General features: G+C 34.6%; 2 protein-coding genes across 4 annotated transcripts in view; both read right to left on the reverse strand.

Moving 5' to 3' along the window:
* LOC116432868 (uncharacterized) overlaps nucleotides 1–1,415 on the reverse strand; it is a 115,376-nt gene extending 113,961 nt beyond the window's left edge. Inside the window, exons 1-2 of one of the 3 annotated variants that reach the window (XM_031990314.2) lie at nucleotides 1,103–1,415; nucleotides 285–1,022 (exon numbers count right to left, since the gene is read on the reverse strand). The gene's annotated coding sequence lies outside the window, so the exon portion shown is untranslated. Of the gene's footprint in view, nucleotides 1–169 lie in introns of all 3 variants that reach the window. The other 2 variants (XM_076366055.1, XM_031990315.2) reach the window with 2 other exon arrangements.
* A 15,675-nt stretch (nucleotides 1,416–17,090) lies between these two features.
* On the reverse strand, nucleotides 17,091–19,724 carry LOC116432890 (uncharacterized). Its single transcript, XM_076365688.1, is given in 7 exon segments — nucleotides 17,091–17,316; nucleotides 17,318–17,343; nucleotides 17,345–17,397; nucleotides 17,400–17,432; nucleotides 17,435–17,633; nucleotides 17,635–18,001; nucleotides 19,708–19,724. Coding segments are annotated over 7 exon segments (921 nt in total).
* Nucleotides 19,725–22,629: the final 2,905 nt, after the last annotated feature.

The raw sequence follows: 22,629 nt of genomic DNA on the forward strand, positions 1-22,629 counted from the left end.
AATAAAAGCCGACTCTGTCCAAATTCTAAAACTATTCTCCACCGTTCGCCATAACACAATCCAACAAACTGAAAAGTAAAATAAACCAAAAAGCAAACTAACCCGTTAACTTTCAAAGTATCAAATGTTACGCCTTTATCGTACGAAAAATTACAATAGTTCTGCGTACCGTGCATTCCGCAATCTACCGGCGCGGCGCGGTGCAGCGGCGGCGGTCTCAGTGAGGACATTCCATTTCCTGGTCCAAGCCAGATCCCATTACCGTCGAAATATTGTCAATTTACCTTTCAATGTCTCGTAGGCATCCCACACGTCCACAATATCTTCCGTACGTGGATCCAGGTCCGACCAAGTTTTTCACAAGTCCCTCAAACTCCACTGACCGTGCTTTGAAACGAGCACCCACGAAGTTGTCCTTCGACTATCGAGCACCAGCAATCTCTCACGGTTCCGCGAAGCGATCGGCGCTCATAATCAAGAGCCGCGAGAGACCGATTGGCCGCACGCGGCCAGTGCGCGCCTATACGCGTACATTAATCGCAAGATCCACGCGGGTCACCAAGAGATACGTTCAAGTCACTGGAGCGAAAAGTGTCCCTCGTCTACACGGTTATACTATTATTACCGTCGGCCCGATTTTTCCGATTATTACCGCCGTTATTATCGTTATTGTTTCTACCGAGGTTCGTCGGCACCGCGAGCAGCACCGAGCATAAACACCTGGGGCCTGCCGGGAGGCGCGTGCACGGGTAAATGCTGGGCCCACGTTTTACCCGCTCCGCGCCGCTGGAAATGTCAAACGACGACAACTCGGCTCGCTCGGTTCACCGTCGTCGTGCGGTCGTCGTCGTTCGCCAGGCAGCGTGACATAATACGACGGCATCGGTGATGACGATCGTCAAAAGCCTCTTTTCGAGCCTGTCTAATCGGTTGTCACGCGGGATTCGGGGCCAACAAGGGGTGTCGTTCGTTGTGGTCCGCACCCGTTTTCCTAGCCAGTTCTGCGGGGTCGCCTTAAAAGTCTAATAAATATGTGTATATATACATATATATATGTACGTATATACACACGGGTATATAGTATATATGTATATATATATACATATACTCTTGGTGCGTGTGGATTAACGGTTCTCGAATGGATTCAGCTCTCGGGGATTCCGGTGGTCTCTGTGTGTATCGGGTGAAACTCGGGCGCGAAACGTGTGCCGTGTGCGCGGCGCGCACGGGTCTTGTCTAGCGAGATCAGGCGTGTGGTTGGTCGGGCGCGTGTGTCCAACTCGATCGCGGCAGCCGGCTCGGCTCTCTCTCGCGTGTTCCGTGGTGCACGACTCGAGCGCGGACTGAAGTCGGCCGCGGCGTAAGGTGAGCGGAGGTGACTTGCGACTCGACTCGAGTCCGCTCGACTCCCCTCGACGCCGTTCGACGCCGCTCGACGCCGCTCGACTCGACTCGGCCTGGGCCGAGCCGTCGCCAGTGGCGGCGGACCGCCATGGCCTTTTCACGGCTCCGACGTGCTGCGCCGCGGTCTCGCGACCTGCTCTACACCAACGCCGCGATGGTGTACGTGTGCACGGATTTACCAGCGACGGCTCTACCAGCAACGTTCTTCGTCGCGGCTCTTTGATCCCGTATGTTGCTCTCTCTTTCCGTTGCGCCGGGTTCTTACTGTCTCCTACGAGTCACTCTTTCTTTCTCTTTCTATCCCTCCTTCTCTTTTCCGCTTGTCGCGGCCTTCCTTCGCGCTGTTTCGTTTTGCACGCTCTTTCTCTCGCTCTTGCTAGTCGAAGCCGTCTGTGGATACGCCCATGCATAGGCGGCGTATCTGTAATATCAGTTCAAACCGATTCGGGCATGGTTTAACACTAGATTTACGGAACGAGTCAATTTCACTCATATTGAATTTTATAAGCATTATTTACTAAATGTTTGGGTCGATTTTTATTAACGCAGTTATGCATATATGTATCGTAATTGTCTACTCTTAAACCTCTAATTTCTAAGATCTAAATGAACGATTTCTCAACGATCGATTATTTAGTTTTTTTATATACACGCGTAGTATTTCTTCGTTATGCTTTAGATATTCGTTAGACTGTGTTACGGGTGCATTCGCCCTGCGTTATAATCAGTGTATGCTTCATTGTTTGATTTTATTGCGCATGTAATGAGACATTTTTGAAACTAAATTCCACAGTTTACAGGTGAATCCATTCGCTATTGGAGAAATTCAGAATATCTTGCGCTGAGGGGCAAAAGTTGATTTAAGAAAACAAAATCATTTCTTTATTTGTCATGAAGAGTTAATTATTATTTATTGTTAGTTACTTATTTTCTTCCCGAAATTGCCGCTCGCTGTAAGTAGCAGTTCATCCAAACTTGTAGCGCAGATTACGAGATATCTCGTAGCTGGCAGCGAATCGGTTAAAGGGTCGTATACGTTTAAGTTGGGTACGAAAGTTGGTTTTCTTTTAAAAATTGCATTGATCAGTCTGTAAAAATATTGGTTTCTTTTGTGTAAAACCGTTATTGTAGTTAAGAGCAAACATAACCAGGATTTAAACGGGTTTTTCTTGATACATTTTCGGAATCGGTACTAGAAACAATTACTGACTATTAAACCAGTACATCTGAAATTTTAGTCTCCGTTATAGTTCCTTTTGCAACGTATATTTGTTATATATTGTTACAGCCATTTGTTAAAAAAATAGTATTTTTAATATCAGCTAATTAAAAGAATACATTGTTTATTCATTTAAAAACTGCTAAAGATATTCACACGAATACGCAATATCATAAACTTTCATCATTATAAGAATTGCATAATTGCAAATGATTACAATGATTGAAAATAGAATAATTAAAAATGAAATACGATTTTATTACACTTCAGAAGATTTATGAAATAAACCTTTACTTTGTTGTTCCAGAGTATACGCTTTCACTTTCGGCAGATGATACGCTGGGAAATCTTTTTTAAAGAAACTAATAAATATTTGAAATTCAAGCCTTATTAAGTGGCCTTATTTATAAAATCTATAAAATTTTAAAAACTCTTATAAACTTACTTATAACGTTTTGAAAAGTATACAATATTTTGATATGCATAAATAGTGATTTTGTCCAAATTTGTAGCAGTTCTACTAGGCTGTTAAAAGACAACTTATCTGCATAGCGGATTTAGAACCAGTCCGAACCGGTACAGTTTCTTGTAAATAATTTTGTATCATTGGTTTTACCATTACAATGTTAATTATCGAATATTCAGATGCTTGCAGGGATAGAGAAAACGACCACCTCGTGCAATCCTCACTGTCGTATATATAAATAAATGTACGCGGTTTGCAAAGAAGAGCGAATGTAAGAAGACTGTTTTTAGACTACAAAGCGATATAAATAGAGTTACCATGTTTTAGGAAAGATAATTCCAGATACCTCATGAAAATTCGATGTTAAGGAAGACTGCGACTTGTATCAGTTATATTCCCTTGTATAACAAAGAAATGTTTGTGTGGAAAAATAAACGAAAATAATAGAGCCAGGAATCAACAAAATGTAAATGTAATTGTAAATAAAAATGTTATCATCCCTGGTAAAAAAATAGTAATTATATTAAATCATATGAATTGATCTATGAAGGTTTCGCTTACTTAAGTTTTCTTCAGTAAAATTAATAAAACTAAATATATGTCGCGCAAATTATTGAATGAAATTGATTAGGAGAAAATAGAGACTTCAATTCAAAACAGAAATAGAAAATTGAAAGTGAATTGAAGTCAAGACGAAGAAAATTCGGTGTTACATGGAATTTCTTGTATGATTCTCAATATTTTGGAAGAAAGAAAAGACTGGAAGATTAGTACTTTTGCTAAGAGTCAAAAGAAATATTTTAAAAGCTTCATTAAATTAAACTTTCACGTTTAGACAAATTGTAGCAGAATCAAATCTAAATGTATAAATAAGGATTCCAAAGAATGAATTATATATCAGTGGTTTCATTTTTGCTTAAATTGTATTGAAATTATATCATCTTTGTTTAAACTGAAAATTTATTATGGATACTGAATTAATAGTTTTATGGAAATTGTATATGATTTATTGTTATGTGAAAAGGTAAAAAGTGTTTATTTGTAATAATAAAAAATAACACGTATGTTTTAATGCATGCGTTGCTGAGAAAGGAATTACATTAATGTATCATTTACAAGTTCGTTTTATCCTTAATGTAAATTCTAATCTGTATAATAAGTATCACCACTTCAATGCAGTTGGTATTTATATAATAGAAAAACGAATATTAATTTTTGAAAATCATTACGCCTCAGAAAAATTATACTTCGCTTTTATTCTTTTAACCAAAAGCACGTAAAAGTTACGTAAATCATGATTAAGTCGGAATACAAAATGTGGAGAGGTGTTGTTTTCGTCAAAATGTATGCATTCCATTACTGAATCCTTATCGTATTCATTTGCCTTTTTAATACAGCCAATGTATGTATTAACCAGCTTTTTCTCAAATACTGTGGTATTATTCTTGATAATTTCATTGGTCATTTCAGCATTCCAGTCTCAAAAGAACAATTATATTATATTATTATCAACTACCAATTTCACCTTAAGTTATGGCAAATAGGTTAGATAGGAGACGGTAGAATATATTGTACAATGTAATACATTGAATAATGTAACAGTAAGAAGAGCTATAAGCAGATTTATACAGATAAAATAAAAACTTATATAATAAATCATTGGAAAACAACTGATATGTATTACTGTGCAACAATAGTATAATCATAAGAAAAGGGTTGTATTAATTTCTAGTATATTAAGTATTCGCATACAAGAATTTTATAGTTTTTGTTATTTCATGTTTTACTTAAACAATAGCATTTTGTTAAAACGACAGCAATGTAAAAGTAAGCTAAAATTTTTATGAAATCATTTACCGTACCTTTCTAAATTTGCAAATTTTATAAAAATTTCACAGTTTAGATATGAATCGTGCAATTTCATAATGATTATAATATATGTTGTATTTAAAATTTTGTTGTATGTCATGGATGATATCTTAAGTCTTAATACAACAAAGCTACTTATCAACTGGAACTGAATACATCAATTTTACGAAGTAATCTACGAAAATGTAATGTTGCATAAATATCCACCATCCAGTGAAGAAAATGTCATACCTGAATAATCCAAGAAAAACATTTGTTATTTGTATCAATATCCACGAATCTATCCACAAAAATCAGTATTCACACAATAGTTGAAAGTTTCTTATTCGTACCAATTTCTACAAACCAGTCCAGAAAAATCTGTGTTCACGTAAGAAATGAAAAATCGAGGAATAACGATCGGCAACATTTAAAAATGCGTTACTCCGAAACGACTATTCCCCGCGTACCTCGCTCGATCCCGGGTGTAGAACGCGTTGAAAATATTTTACTGTACGATGCATTCTCTATCCGCTTCAACTATAAATATACCGGCGTGCGAATACTTTCGTGTACCTATGAATCTTCGGTTGGCTAACAATAAGAACCGTCCGCGTCCGATATAAAGGAGGTCCAAGAGGCCTCGCGGTCGCGCGTACGCACCAGGCCTCCGTCGGGAGTGTCGTTTTTGAATTTCCTTAGGGCCGTAATGCCGTGTTACATAATTGAAAGCGTAGGAAGCAGATTGATTAACACACACGAGAGGAGAAAGGTCCGCATAGATTGGTGGTGGCTTTTATGCGAATCGCGGCGAAGCGATTCTAGGAGACCACGTGGGTGTCATCACACAGCCGCGTGAAAAAAAAAGGCTCGCGCAGATTATAGACGCTGCGCCGTGACGGGCCGGCACCGTCTCGGCTTGCAATATATGAGCCGTGCAGCCTCTCCAATAGCGCGGAAAGGAAGAATGACGTGACAATGAGACGCGAATTACGATTTCCTCCGCCGAACCGATCCCGTGCACCGAGTTTTCATCGTTTCACCCCCGCCACAGCGGTCCCTCGATTATTCGCCCCCGTTATTCTTAATTCCTAATAAACGCGGTAATCACGCGATCCACGCTCGTCGCGCGCCTTACGCTAAAAGCTGAAAGGGACGCACACCTGCCTCGCTTTAACGCTTTGTTAACACTGAACGCTCCGCTACGAGAAACCGTGTTCCACGAAAGTAAGGACGAACTCATCGAGCGCGATAATTATCGGGAAACACGAAACCCGTGACAGCGCCGGGGAATTATAATTCAATTAAAGCCGGCGTGTGCATCGCGGAAACGGCTATTCGAGGTTTTTTCTCTTCTGCTTCATGCGATCGAGCGACGTCACGGGCCGAGCGAGGCGGAACTTTCGATGGTTCATTCGGACGTAACGTCATCGCTCAGTGATTTTCTCGTGAAGCCGATCCCGAAATCATTATGGACGATCGTACAGTCACCGTCCGTGGAATTATTGAGACTTTGGTGCGATCGATCAACGGCGTGTTAACTCCTATGATATATTTAACAACTGTGCTTGCTAGAAGTTCTGTTAGAGAATTTGTAGAAATGAACATTTTAAGACAATACAGGGTACCGTTATATTTCAATACGAATGTGATAAACGAAACTGTAAACGCCTTTTCCTTGAAATTATTTTCTTTATGTAATTTATTTAATATGTGTTACAGGTTTTTTGGACATGAAAAATTAATTTAAATGACTGTCATTTTTTCGAAGAATGAGTAAAAACGAACGAAGATAATTTTGATACCAAAAATTATTAAACTTTTACCATTTTCAGAAATGATTTAATGAAATTTGAATAACTGTTACTAAAAGTATATAATTTAATGTGGTGGCAATGATTACAAATAAAATATATTTTTACACAGGGCAAAACATTATCAAATAAAAATTAATAGTGATGATGTTATAGTTCCTAAAATGACTTAACCCTCTAATACTCAATATCTCTAAAGTATATGTTTATGACCTTGTTTTGTAGAAAAGATAAAAGAACATTTACATAAGCATACAGTTTTGGTGATTTAAACATTTTTTTTTACTTGGAAGTTGACGTTCTATGAGCACTACAGGTATGTTGCTAAACATACGAAAAGAATCTTATGATTTTAACAAACAAACCCTAAAGATTTCAGAAACTTAATATGTAGATACATTTTGCAATAGTGTTACATACCTCATTAGGAACATATATCGAAGTTGTACTTGTTTATTATTTAGAACCCTTGACAAACATTTATGAGACAGATTGCTTGGGTATTTATTCTATCAACGTCGGTTCACAATTCCAATCAGTGACTAGTATAATATACTAAGAGTTTTAAAGTCTATATCTCTTGTAAATAGAAGGATAATGGCTATACATTTTACATTGCTACATATATAGATCAATTCAGAAATAGAGGGTGCAGAACTGACAAATCGTGTCGGAATGAACTGTCAAACTAGACCATTTACGAGTACGGAGTTATTTCATCCAGACACTTGTCGTAAATTCTATTGTGAACGTCATGTCAAAAATAATTATTACGACAGAATTGATTCCTTTTCTTATTGCTCAAAACAACTAAAGCATATGCCTCCTGTACTATTTCATATGGTAATAATATTTATGTTAATAGTCTTACTTAATCTTATAAGTGTTGTATAAAAATTACGTATAAAAGGATTTATTTCTTTAAATGAAGATTATTTGCTTGGGAGTTTAAACAACGAAGTAATTAATTTTTAATGTCATAGGAACATATTTTGGGAAAAGATGTTTATTTTACAGAAATTATTACAGTATGAAATCACAAATTTTATTTTCCGAAACTTTCAGAATAATTTACTTAAATAAAATGGTATAATTTATAAAGTAATTATTTATTTGTCATTTCGAATTAAAAGCAGTGCACACTTTATGTCCACAAAGCTATCCATTTAGAACATACATATTTCAATCTTAATATAACGACGTGGCACAAGTAGAATAGTTGACACTTTAAACTGCTGTTTAGCAATACATCATGCAACAAGAATGTACAGACTTGTGTGATATTAGAATCATGAAGGAAATATTTACAACGTCAGTGCTATTTTTGTATTATAATAAATCAAGTAACCTATTACAGTTGTGACTAAGTTAGAACCAATTGTTTGTCTGATAAGGAATTTATTTCTGATGCGAATATTACAATTATAAGCGTACTTACCTATACATTATGGGATGTATGGCAACACCCGCATGAAGTATGTTGCAGCAACCAACAAAACATTAATAAATGCAGTCAACGTATCAAAGTAGGTGACTAAAAACATTGTCAATATGTGATAAAGAATGGCCTTGAAACGAGTTCAAACGAGGAAAAAGTGACTCTCTACTTTTGTACGTTGCTATTATTAAAACCTATGGAACAATTTCAGCCTGGCTGAAATATTATTTCAAATAATAAATAGGTAGTAAGTAATTTATTGTTCGTACGTAACTCTATAAATAAAATATCATGTATTAATTAAAAGTAGATTCATTTGATGGATTTTAAAATAGTGTATCTCTATTTCGAAACATGTCTATGTAATTTCATTGGATTCTTTCTCTACCCTTGAAGAAGTTATTTAAACATTAAAACTTTTCAATGTTTAATAAAACATTTAAAACATCGAAACTTTTTTTCAATTTATTAATCAGTTTTATCAATATACTTTATTACATTCACAGTTGTAATTATCGAAAATAGTCTGTCATATCCGACTGTGTTTTCTTTCGTTTCCACGACATTTCATTTCTAATGAATGAATTTAATTAATTTTGGTATGCCATCGTTATAAATGAAAGACTTTGCTTTAATGTATAGCATACAAGATATTTTTATCTTGACTACATAATAAAAGTACTTCTAACGAATTATTTGAAAAGTGCTCAGAAATACGGACTTAATTGATAATCACCGAAAAATAAAAATATTTACCGAGATTTCGTGTTTCATTAAAAGTATTTGAAACAATATTTAAACTGTTTCGTTCCGAACTCGAGTAGAATGAAGAGTACGCTTCCAGATTAAGAGCAGCTCCGTTGTATTTGTCAGTAACGCGTCTGTGCGTAATGAAACGAACAGAAAAAAATTGATCGAGTTCCGACTTAACAAACGGGAAACCAGTTCACGGGAATATCAAGTATAAAATCGAACGGAAGGGAATCTCGTCGTTATCCGATTGACAATTCGAAACCGCGTAACTGTTTTTGTATGGATATCACATGCATGCACGTGTGCGCCCGTCTAGCATGATACAGGGTGGTGAACGTAAGACTTCAAGACCGTAGTCGCTGAATACTTAAAAGTGTATACATTAAACCGAGAAGGCAGCGAGAAACAGTTGTCCTTTCGATCCGCCGCGATTTAATTTCTATTCTTTCCGATAGAGATGGAGTTGTTCCTGTCGGCGGTTCTGTCGGACATGAAAAAAGTCCCCGTTAGTAATGTCCTGCACTTCAAGGCCAACTTGTTTAAGGCTTTTTAATTTATTGCTGCCGGACAATCATGTGATCTTTCTCGACGGAAATAAGTGCATAATAATTCATAGACAATTTACAGCTGCGAGGTGCGATTTATCAAATTCATTAGTGTTAGAAATATTCGAAACGCCTGCCAAATTTCAGAACATTCATTATTTTGTTTTTATAATCGATCATATATCGTTTCTTGTGTCCCGTTCTTTGAATTAATTAAAATGAAATTTATCTGTTTCAAAATATTCATTTTCCTTGATATGATATAAGGGATGTTTACTAAAGGTTATTACAAAACTTTAAATAAACATTAAATATTATATATGTCACGTCATTCGGGGTTGTACAATTGTTTAAATTCCTTCTTTGCTAAACATGTACGTGATATTTCTTATGACAAAAATTTGTCATGCACGCGATAGAAAATCACTTATATAAGTAGTGCAACTTATCGGCACTTCTATTTCCAAGCATGGAATATCTGTTACTCAAGCTACTATTATACGGAGGTTCAATATTACTGTAATTAGCTTATTATGCGGTCGATGTTATGATAGCGATTCTTTTTTTTCGAAAAGTTAGGAAGAAATGGTAGGACTCTTTTTCCACCAATATATTCAGATTTAATGCCTTTAAACTTTTATGTAGTATATGCTTTTAATTCACTTAAAAGCCGTACGTTGCAGAGTAAATAGAGTTCCTGTATAAATAATTTGTTACAATATGTAATTACAACGTAATTAGTGCAGTCATTTAATAAATTAATAAAAATTGTTTTAATGCTTCTAATTCATACAGAGTTCTGTACGGGGAATATTATGAAATATTTAATTAAATAAATTATTTGTTTGTAAAGTATATAGTAGAACAAAGCATAAGATAACTTTGAAGTTGTAAACAGATTTCATGTTAGAAGGGCTATTAGTATCTAGTAATCTATGTTTGAAATCTTCAATTAAATCTAGTGTTGAAGCACAGCACGCAAAGGTTAAATCAGTGTCTGAAGGCATTGACACGGTGTTTCCTTGTTCTACTGCGAAAGATTTGTAATAACATAGGACAATACGTGCAAGAAATCGAATCCTTCTATGAAAGTAATTATAATTATATACATCTTTCTAATGTACCAGATATAAAAAAGCATAATATTTTACAAATATTTTGTATAACAATTTATTTTTAATTTTATATATTTTACACGTGTTATAAGCAGCTGTTCTCAGAAAAACCCATTTTATACTAACTTCTTTTTTAAGTACTAGAAGAATTAAGATGAATTTTTCTATTACATTCTGACACATTCAGTGACAATTCCAAAATATTTTATTATACAAAATATAATAAAAATTCAGTATAAATGTTTATAATTTTGTTATCATTCATTTTGATTCTGGCAACGAGTGCACTTACTCTATTTTTGTCGAGTATACTTGCTTAAAAATACTTAAGCGGATGATTAAAATACAATGCACTTCCAAAAATAAATAAAATACTTCAAGGTTTAAGCATGCTTATACGTATGTAGGTACCCTATATGTATATATGGGGATCTCTATATTAACACTTTACTAACCGGAACCTATTAATCGACTTTGCGATTCCTGTTTCAAAAAGAGAAGATAAAGATATTATCAGTATTTTTCACATTTAGTTGTAAAGTTATAGAGCTTTACAAATGTATACACTAATTGGGCCGGTCGTTGATGAGTGGCAATCTTGATTCTGACCGGTTGGTAGAGTGTTAAAAATGATACAAATTAAAACACGAATATGTTGATAAGTATTTATATACAAACATGTATATTAAAATGAATAATTTGGATAATTACTATCAAGTACAGGATGTTTACATACTTGCCCAGTAGATATGTTGTATTAAACGTGTTCCATGTTACACATGTTGCCATAATTAATATTGAAAACTGCGACTTCTAATTATAGATTAATAATAAAATATCATAATAAATAATTTATATATAAATCTATCAAGATAATAATAATCAATTTATGTATAAATATATCAATATAATAATAAATAATTATAGATAAATAATAAATATATAGAAAATGTGGTATTTTAACCCATTTTTTATAAGTATTAATTAGTAGCATTTGAAAACTTGTCTAACTGTGTTCTTTACATTTACTACATTATTTGCGTACGTATCGATTAATAATACTTGTATGAAAGTATATGGATAATATTCTATTTTTTTGAATAATATTGACAAGTTTCTTTGTCTTAAAATATGTTACGAATTAACAAAGTAAAACTAAAACTAATATATCATAGTTGGATATGTTTTGCAGGAATTGGATAACTTATTTATAAATAAATTAAATTTATATTGAAAATATGTTTGTTTAAACTATATAAATATAGATAAAAATGATTTTCACTTATACAAAGAATTCGAAGTCTTGAAGATTTATTTTTGATTAATTGGACATTTTATTTCATTGAAATCGTTAACAATAATTTCCCCGTTTTATTACCAGATACCATTTTAGCTACGCCCACCTAGTTTCCAAAATTGTCACACTGTACAGTGCAAATAAAAGTAGTGCACAGTAAGCAGGTCAACGTGTACAAACGAAATGTAACAATAAACGGAAGAAGAGCGACATTCAAAGAACCGTAAAGCAAACTGAGAAAAACATCACGCTCGGCCGACCTTCGTTCACTTATTTGTACGGGCACGAAACGACAAGTATCTAGGTGCATTGTGCTGGTTAATGCGTTAGGAAGTGCCTAGTGTCTGTCTATGAATATAAATATTTATAGCGTCCATGCGAACCGTCATAAAAAAGAAATGACAAATCACGCGAAAACGAGCGTATTGGAGGGAAACGATTATGTACTCATTTCATTCGCCCCTTGTAAATATTTATCAGTAAGAAATCAGTGTGCTGTCGAGTCATGATTTATAATGCGGTATGAAACAAGTCAATTCTATATTCTTGGAAGCTTAATGTTAATACGTAACTGTGCTTTTACGGCATAAATTTACAATTAACAGAGAGAAATATATCTTTATTTAATAGTACAGCGATGAGTATATGTTTCAGAAGAAAACCTGATGTTTGTAGATTGATCTTTATATTATGAATTTATTTATTTATTTATTCGTGTATACTTGTCAATTTAAATTTGTGTTATGGATTTTATGAGTTATGAAAGAAAATGTGATGTAAGATAGTTGATACTTCTTACATTTAATTAAATTTATAGATAGTACATGTACCTAGAAAATATATTCTTGAAACAAGTTTGTATAATTTTGGAAAATTGTATAAGTTAAGAAAACAGAATGTAGCATAATTGACGACACATAGATACATACAAACACTAGTATGTCAATGTACCAGTTGTGTTATATCGGCGATTTCTGTCGTTGTATACGTTTACAATTGTTGCTTTCTTATTTGTACATCAAATTTTATATTTACTGATATAATCGGAATAATCTAGACATATTTGCGCTTATCTCTTAAACGAAACAATCGAATATTTGTACTAAACATTTCAATCCTAAAAAGTCATATGGTGTTTACATCATGTAGTAGAAAAGTAGACATAATACTAGGATGTACAATAAGCCGACATTACGAGGGTGGTTTTGTAAAATTGTGGCCTAAAAATGAGAGCATTGCAGTTTCTAGGTTCAAACTACGATAGTCTGACTTTTTAATTGTGTTCTTCTTCAATTTCATTGCACTTGATTAACACTAGGTTTACGGAACGCGTCAATTTCACGCACATTGAATTTTATAAACATAATTTATTAAATATTTACGTCGATGTTGATTGATGAAACTATATGAAAACATATCTCAATTCTCCGGTCTAGAAACTCCATTTTCCACGATCAGTATAAACAAACTCGAATTTTCTAGCAATAATATAACAAACTATAGAATAATCGTTTGTAAATCTAGTATTACGAAATGTCATCAGATCAATTCGAATATGTATCTTAATTATCTATTCTTATATCTCTAATTTCCGAAATTTAAATAAATGTAGAAAAACAATTGATATTGTTTTAGGAACAATAACATAAACTGTACAATAAATGTCCGTAAATCTACCGACCAAAAAATCAGGAAACGTGGACAAGCTTGATCGCACTTCCAAATAATTTGGCGTTTTAAAAACATTTTCACAATATTCAAGATAAATAAAAACGTGTATGAAAAGTGGAACATATAAAAATATACGTTGATTTGGTTCTTTATAAAACATTCAAAGGTTGTTCTAAAAAGATACTTTTATTACTACCATTCTGTGTTTTACCGTTAGTTTATTACTATGTTATAGTATTCTAATCTCAGGAGATGAAACACACTGAACTGAGTATATCCCGGTAAATCTTTTAGTATCTACAGTGTGTCTCTGAATTTATGATACAATCTGAAAAGCTGTGAATCTTATTTTAATTGTTTTATTTATTATAAGTGTTTCAAAATGTAGACACTATGTATACTTTGAATTTGTATTACATTATTGCATTAGTTTGAGAAAAATTATATAAATTTTCAAAAATTTCAAATTTTTTTAGTCAAAAATTATAATACTGAAGTAAACCAAAACTTAGTTTTTCACATTAATAATTTCAGTAACTTAGAGTTACTTCTTATTAGAGTTCCCAAATTACTTGTAAAGCATTAAACCCATCTCATCTAGATTCAATTCTATATAAAACTATCACTTTTATTTTTCAAAATACTCATAAAGCCCTATACACATTAGGAGTTAGCTATCGATCTACGATCTGTTCTTAGTTCGATCAAATATTATTCGAGTATTTATAATGCATGTGTTGACACTATGAATATTGGTCCATTATCGATTCGATCTCGCTTTATCTTCGTTCATTAATAATAAACAACAAACAAAGAAAAAATAATGAGCAAACCAAGAGTAAAACGGAACTGTAAATCGGATCTAAGCTGTTCACTCAAATTTAAACCTACTTATAGTGTACAGCATTTCATCCCACCTCTAGGAACTATATAATGCGAAGTGGAAAGTAATTTTAGTTCTTCTTTTGTAGACGGTTAAGAAAGTGCTCACTCAAGCCTATCATTCGATATAGAAAGTATGGATTTAGGATCCTATAATTTATTATATTTATTATATTATCCTGTATTATATTATACTTTACTATCTACAGTATACCTGTATTTACATGTTGTACTATGACAGCGCAGGAAGACTTTGAAGAAACAATTTTATTAATTTTCCAAGATTTTTACAAGCATTTTATAAACATAATAATGTTTACCCTCTAGTTTGAGACTGTCTATGTTATTTATTGGATATGATATTTCAGTATCTATAGGTATATATTGATGAACGTGTAAATACATGTGTCCATAGTATCGAAAGGATTAATAAATGAAAGGTTCCTCTAATTAATTTTCAGAGTGAAGTTATCATCGAGATACATGAATAATTTTTGTCAATAACGTTTTATACTTTCTCTTTTTGTATATAAACTGATGCTCATTTATTTTCATTAAAACGTTGAAGTACTATAAGCTTTCAAATGCACTAATTATTTGCACTAAATTATTCAGACATTTCAAATTACATGTCTAAGACATTTGAAAAAGTCATGCAGGTATTGTGTGATTTTTAGATGGATAGATCAATCTTTCAAAATTGATGTTTTTCCAAGCTTAAGTTTGAAATGAAAGAAAGATTATTAGATATTCAGGTTGTTTTATGTAAAAAGAATCACCTTTTGATCTCTTTTGTTACATTTTACACCGCAATCTATATGAAGATGAAGAAAGGTCAATTTCCATGCACGTTTACATTTATGTAAAAGAAGCCACCTCTTGTTCTCTGGTTCTAGACTTTCAATTGGACTCTATAAAGACAACGTACACTAACCACGATCAAGGGAATTCACAAACGGTACAATTGCTGTTGCGTACATATAACCACTCAAATTGACCTTTAACTGAACAAGTGCGTTAACTCTTGCGGTCAAATGCCACTATAATAGAGACTTCGAGCTTTGATATCTAAATTCTAGAGCTGCAAATGAATAATTTAATTATTCAAATAACGAGAGATTGATATGTAGTTTGCTTTTTTCTAATATTTAAAACTTCAACGTATAACTCAGCTTTTTGATGAAAAAGGTTTTCAGAAGTTTAAAAAATTCTCGTCCGCAAAAGACTAAATAGCATTTACTCTAAACTCAAAATGAAAGAGTAAGAACCCAAACCTCGGAAAGATGGTGAGCTACATGCAAAAGAATGGTGAAAAATGTCTGTAATATAGAATACTAAAGAGTAAAAGATAAGAATATGATAGAAAGATTCTACCAAGAGAAGGTGAAACAGATCGAAATACAAGGAAGATTCTCTTTCATGAATAAAAAAGACAGGTGTATTGAACATCTCCAGAAACAAAGAAAAAAACAAGAAAGAATGGAAGGAAGGCAAAGAGAAATACACAAGGAAGCAAAGAGTAACCCTTTGGGTACTGAATACTCCCAGCCGAAACGTCCCGTGTGTACGGAATATTTGCCGTCTAAAGGCCGGTGGACTCCGTTAATTCATGCAAGGAGTAATTAACACATTAACGTCTGGAGACATAAAAGAGAAAAGAGAGACACTGTGCATTAAAGACGGACGACATGCTAAAAATATTATTTCTTATCGACTAGTCCCGAAATGTTCAACCTTTTAGGTTCTCTGGGCCTTATTGGAAGAAGACGGGTTGTTATGAATTGATAGAATCGATTCCATTCCAAGAAACGGAGACTTTAGCATGGCGGACGTAGAAAACGACAACGCGAGTGAAGGAAAACGAAAAACTGAGAACCGAAGCGTTTGGCAATATAAAAGGTTGAGCTTCAGACTTTTAACTAAAAAATCAAACTTTTTTATTTTTGGCTTTTGACGAACGAAACTTTTACCAATATATTGAAGACTACCATTATAGGGGCAATATAAGTGTTTTCGAGTTTATAGTTTTACAGTGTCGATTGGTGACACGTAACTCTCTTGACGAATAGCAAATTAGTAATCGGAAATATCAGTAATTAGAAAATAAAACGTACAGAAAGTAGGTGAGAAAAGATGAAAACTGATTAATCAGCCTCATCATCCTCAGTCTAGCTGTCAAGTGACCCTCGAGTGGTATATGAGTCCATAGCATTCAAAGGGGTAAGATTAAGATTACGGTGAATGCGAATTGCGTTTTGACGAATACATCTAAACGTTTCTTCGGACGAGCGTTCTGAAGCGTGATTGCAGTAAATGCACATCAACAATTTTTATCCAAGAAAATTCATTTTGAAACTTTTACTTTTAGCCTTTTAAGTATTTCATCTATTTCGAAGGTGCGCATCTACGTGACTTATTTATCTTTAAGCAATGACAAGTGTAGCTGGCAAAGACGGAGTAAATACACTGATTGCAGAATTAAAATGTTCAATGATAAAAAGACAAATTGTTCTATTTAATTTTATGAAAAAATTGATATTTTAAAGGTCAAACTGGAGTACCAAAGAAGTTCGTATCTAGAGGAGTTCGTAAGTCGAGGTAATACTGTATTTGTAAAATTTAGGAAGACGGCTTAGGCTTAGGAAGAGCAGGAAAAAGCAGCAGAAGAAGAGAACAAAGAGGAAGATGAAACAGCGGACGAAGAAGACAAAGAAGAAGAAGAAAAAGAAGAAGAAGAAGAAGAAGAAGAAGAAGAAGAAGAAGAAGAGGAGGAGGAGGAAAGGGAGCAGCGAGAGGAGTCCCCGCTCGAGAGGGACATGGTACAGCGAGTGGCGTGCATTCTGGCGCACACGCTGCCTCCCTCCTAGCGCGAGCGCGCGCTTGCACGTGCACACACGGTGTACCGCGTGCGCGCGTCTGCGTGTACAAAGTAGGTCCACGGGAACGGAGAGACGGCGAATGAATATCGCCGTCCCCTCGCGGCCGGTGCAACCAATCCGCGCTAAGCGCGAGCTGCGTGAAGGCGGAACGCGGCCTCTTCGCGTATATCTGCGTATTTATTATTCAGTTTGCAAATACGTGGCAAAAATGATCTCTCTCGGCGGCGCGGCGGCTGGATCTGCCTCGCTCCTCCGAACCGGCCCGCACCGCCGGGAGGTGGAGCTAGAAGGTAGGAACAGAAACACCGGCGAGATATCAGCCGTTAATTTGTTTGAAACGCCACCTGCACGGCCGATTGCGCCGCACCGCGACTGTGTGTCGTGTGTGTGGGTATATGCCCGCGACCGGACGGCCGCCGCCCCGGTGTTAACCAGGCTCTTCCGATCGAATGTGAAAGGACATTTTCTAATTTGCCCCCCGCCTCCCCCTCCATCTCCTCGTCCTCCCGCCTTCCTCTGCCGGCACGACAAAATGTCCACCGGGTATTCTACACGGTATTGCTCCTGTCCGATCACCTTACCAGGCCTTTCTACGGTGATGGTAGAAGGCCGGACGACTTTGGGAACCTTTCCTTTTGTGGTACCGTTGAACGTAACGATTATAAAATTTCTGGGTTTAGTTAACGTGGGTTTTGGGTGTAAATTGTAACTAGTATTTCCTTGGGGGAGGTATTGATTTTGTTCGGGGTTATGGGAATTTTGAAGGAGAGCCTTAGACGAGTTTCTTCTCCATGGCTGACACCGTAATGGCTGCTGCTACTGCGGGAGAAGGTGAAGAGGATTTTCAACACTTTGTCTACCGCTGGGTTATTAACCTTCTGTATTCGGCAATATTTTTCATTATATACATTTGCTATGTTCCGATGAGATATTGACAATGTTATTTGAAACTAACGGAGAGGAGAATTTTGCATAAATTAAGGATCAGAGTTATGTTATTCCTGTGTTTCATATGTTTATACGTTGTACAGAATTTAATATTCAATTTGCACGTTTATAATTTTACTGCGTTTAAACAAATGGCAACTGGGAGTCGCCTTTCGAGTGAAAAGGGTTAATCGGTTTTTAGTCTCCGCATACTTAGCTACTAACAACCTATTAATGTTACGTTGCTCTAAAACAAGAGAAATCAGACTGACATAGTGAGATTCCGTCATTTTAAAGTTATAGAGCGTTAGAAGTAGAAACGTACACTCCATCGCGATAAGGGAAACTATATCAGTCATTTGGGAGTGTTTTATTTTTAGAGATTCGATCAAGATCGTCGAGTTTACAAAAAATGAACAATAATGATGAAGGTAATGGTTCCGAATCAAATACTTCAGGTACAGTACCTAGGTATTATGAAAACAATACTAGAATTCTGAGACCCAAAGGTATTATATTTTTACTTCCAAACGTCTTTAAGTTTAGTACAAAAAACCAGTCTTCTGTCATTTCGTATTTTTGTTACAGTTTCTGTAATAGTATCACTAATATTGTTTATAGAACACAATAATATTCCTATGGCAGTTTTTTCTTATGTTTACTCTTCGAATATACTGGCACCATTTCGTAAAAAAAGTCTACTAGCATTTCGGTTATTTAGTAATTACGTACTGTTTAAAATTCTATCGGCAGAGCGAATCAGTTCTTTCAAAGGACTTTACTTACGTGACAAAATGCCGAAGAATGTTCGAATCTTAAGTTCTGCGGGTCGTTGAAATGACTCCCTCGCGCGAATTTTTCTATGAATGTTACCGAAGACAACGTATTCTGACTTTGTCCGTTAACGCGGTGTGTCTACGTACTGCTGGCATTGTATTCTAACGTAATAGATTCATGATCGGAAGATAATCAAACGAACTGTAAAAAGGAGTCGATTATATTCCCTACACGAATCTGATGTTGATAAGGCATAGTCAAGTGATTCATTTCCCTAATACGTCTACCGAGTTGCATGACAATTGGGAATACCGCTCGTGTGCAGTCGTTTCGAGGTGTATGATAATTCTTACAATGACTTTTCTCTCGTTGATAAATTTTAACAAAGGAAATCAGTAATCGATGGGTTTAGTTTAGGCTTTCAATCGCTATTAATTAATTTAGCGTAGTTAATAAAAGTGTACACTTACCATAATCATTTGCTGACTATCCTGTTATAATTAACTAAACAAATGTCGATAAGGATAATATGATATGAGCGATGAAATATCGTATTACATAATTACTATTTATTTTCAGGAATTATGTACTTCATACTTTTAACTGTCAGATAGTGTAAAAATGGAAAAAATATATATTGTAATCAAATAATTTAATTGATACAACACTTACCGATGATAGCAAGCCATTTTGCGAATGCTGGCCACTTTAAACATCTTAAAACTATGACAACAAATTAAACACTGATAATTACCTTTACAAGTATCAATCAGATGGAATACAAAGCAGAAATGCGTAATGTACTACATCTGTACTATCAACATAATAATATTGTTATTAATACGAATCAAGAATATTGAATTGTAATAAATATTATTACATATATAACTTAATCTGTACGTATTACTATTCTCCAAAATTAGTTACTAATCTTCATTACCTTTTTATCTACAATAACCCTTATTCGTCTCATTCTGTTTTATGCATCGTTTATCCACTTGACGGCGAGATTAATCGATCGATTAAATTTTGAAGAATACATCTGCATATAAATAAAATTAAACCAGTCTAAACAAAACTATTACTAAGCGATGGCTGGGGCCACATTGGGTCATTCGGCTATCGACTGTCGCAGGGACGTTCACTTGAAAAAGGCTAGTGAAAGTAAGAATGACAAGCAGTCCACGTCACGTTGCCTTAAAAGTAAGAATATTATTCCTACAGTTGAATCGTATGGTACTTACCCTAGGGTCGCAGATAGGGAAAAATCATTTAATTGAATACCTTTTTGTAAAATTCTTTTAATATGCATCACTCTAAAATAACTTTGAGAGTCGCTATCACGGGCTATAACTGTGTAGCAAATTCTTTACTTGTCGAACTACCTTCGTTGGTATAAACTGCGAAGTTACAAATAAAAAACTAATTATGATTTGCTGACAGAATACTTTAACTTTACAATTTACTTTTAAGAGACTTTTTACTTTTAAGACAGAATATTTTTAACTTAGAGCTTGTCTTAATTCTTTGATATTTAAGTTCTTCAGCCTCATTTATTTTTCGCTTTTATGGTATCTTCCACTTTTCTACCAGAGAATTGGATATTTAACTTAGAATATTTTTATGAAAATGATTAAACATGTAAATTCTGAACGTTTTAAAAACAAAAATTTTTAAACTGATTAATCGGAGAATAAAGAATCTGATATAAAATTAAATGAACGAAAGGGAACGCAAAATATTCAGTCAAATTTGAAAACCGGTCATTTGATAAGTCGCGGTGCGTTTAGTGTTAACACTAGAACTACCGGGCATTTAATACGATTAATATGTAATCCCTATAAAAATTGCAATAACAGATTATTCTCAGTTTCTCCAGGCATTCGTTATACTGTTCAAGTGAAACTATTTATTTTCAAAGTCATTTCGGATATTCAACGGTTTTAAGATATCAATAGTTGAAAAACAAAAACAATCGAAACCAATCATTTTCACTGGTACGGTAGTTCTAGTGTTAACAATCATTTCATCCAAAGAGCAAACATGTTTTCGTTAAATTCATGATTCCATAGAAGGTGAAATCACGTCGGCGGGCATTGAAACGTGAACGGAGTTGGGGGCGGGGGGAGAGAGACGGTCGTCCCCATGCAAAAGAAGACCGATATCGGTGGTTTTCTTCGACCGCATGCATTTGCTCACCATGGTCATTTACACCTTCTTCGCGTGTTCCTTGCACGCCATAACATTTCCGCGCGGCACGATATCATCTCCTTTCTTCTGTTCACCTCGCAGGTTCTTTGAAGTTCGCCAGGTACTTCCTGATCTTAAATACTTAAGGAAATGGCGATTTGATCGTGCGGCCGGTTCCTTCTTTCCACGGGCTGTCTTGAAACCACCGCGAGTCTATCAGATAAAACGTGAATGCAATCTTCGTGCATGTCGAAGATACTTATCGTAATTGTTAGGAGTCCGTTGATCATTTTTCGTCCAGAATTTCGACAGTGAATGCGGCCGGACGGATTTCGCGGTGCCAGTGATGCGGTCCATCACTGGTCGGCCATTCACCGAAATTCTGACTACGGCCTGCGATCCTAGAAGGAAGTCAGCCGTCACTGGCTGTCTTCAGTTAACCAGTTTCATTTCTTCCCGTAAAAAGTACCGTAAGACCGTTCTAACTAATTTACATTGGGTTTTCGTACATCAGATAATAATGATAATAAATTCAGTCCGCGGAATACTTCGGATGCGTCAATTACTTTTGCGTGTGGCTATGGTTTTATGATAATTCGGCTGGTTATTCTGTTTCCTGGGAATGTATTCAGCTTGTAAAGGGTTATCTAGGAATGGTAGAAGCATAATTGTGTCTGCGAATGATATTTTTATGTGTACTTTATGATTTAGTTTTCAGAGGTTTTTCTTAGAAATGGCAGACATTTAATCGTTTACTCGGAACATGTTTTCAAAAACAATGTTTGTTGTATTAGAAATATGTGTGTTAATTTTTATGCAATTGTAGATATGTAATGTAAACGAATAAAATCATTGGGTTATCGAAACAATAAGTCAATTGAACTGTAAAATATGGTCTGTGTCTAAAATTTGGCAAACTTAGTCGAGTCGTCGATGCAACTAACTATTTAAAATTTTAACTGAACTTTAAATCGATGAATTAATTTCTGAAGTATTGTTGAAATAAATAGAAATTATTTTACAATTATGTTTAAATATGTTTCAAGCATTTATTTTAGTTGAAGTAAGTGTTTTATGTTTACAATGCTCATACTTCAGCTACAGTTCTATTATAATACATTATATTCTTCTAATATATCCTATTTTCTATTTATGTAAACAATTCTGTTGGTTCAAATTTATTTTAGCAATATAGTAATCTGTTTCACAGAATGCCGTAAAAAAATAAGAAAAAACCTTGTGGTACTCGAATTACTTTCATTTGTATTATGTGAATATACAACACACAATTTTACCTCTTATAAAGTGAACAATATTTAGGATACTAATAACATTTGTAAACCAAAAATATAAATTTATTTATAATGTGTTTATAATTATCTATAATTTATTATTTATTTATTA

The sequence above is a fragment of the Nomia melanderi genome, chromosome 3 (assembly GCF_051020985.1).
Source record: "Nomia melanderi isolate GNS246 chromosome 3, iyNomMela1, whole genome shotgun sequence".
Taxonomy (NCBI): domain Eukaryota; kingdom Metazoa; phylum Arthropoda; class Insecta; order Hymenoptera; family Halictidae; genus Nomia; species Nomia melanderi.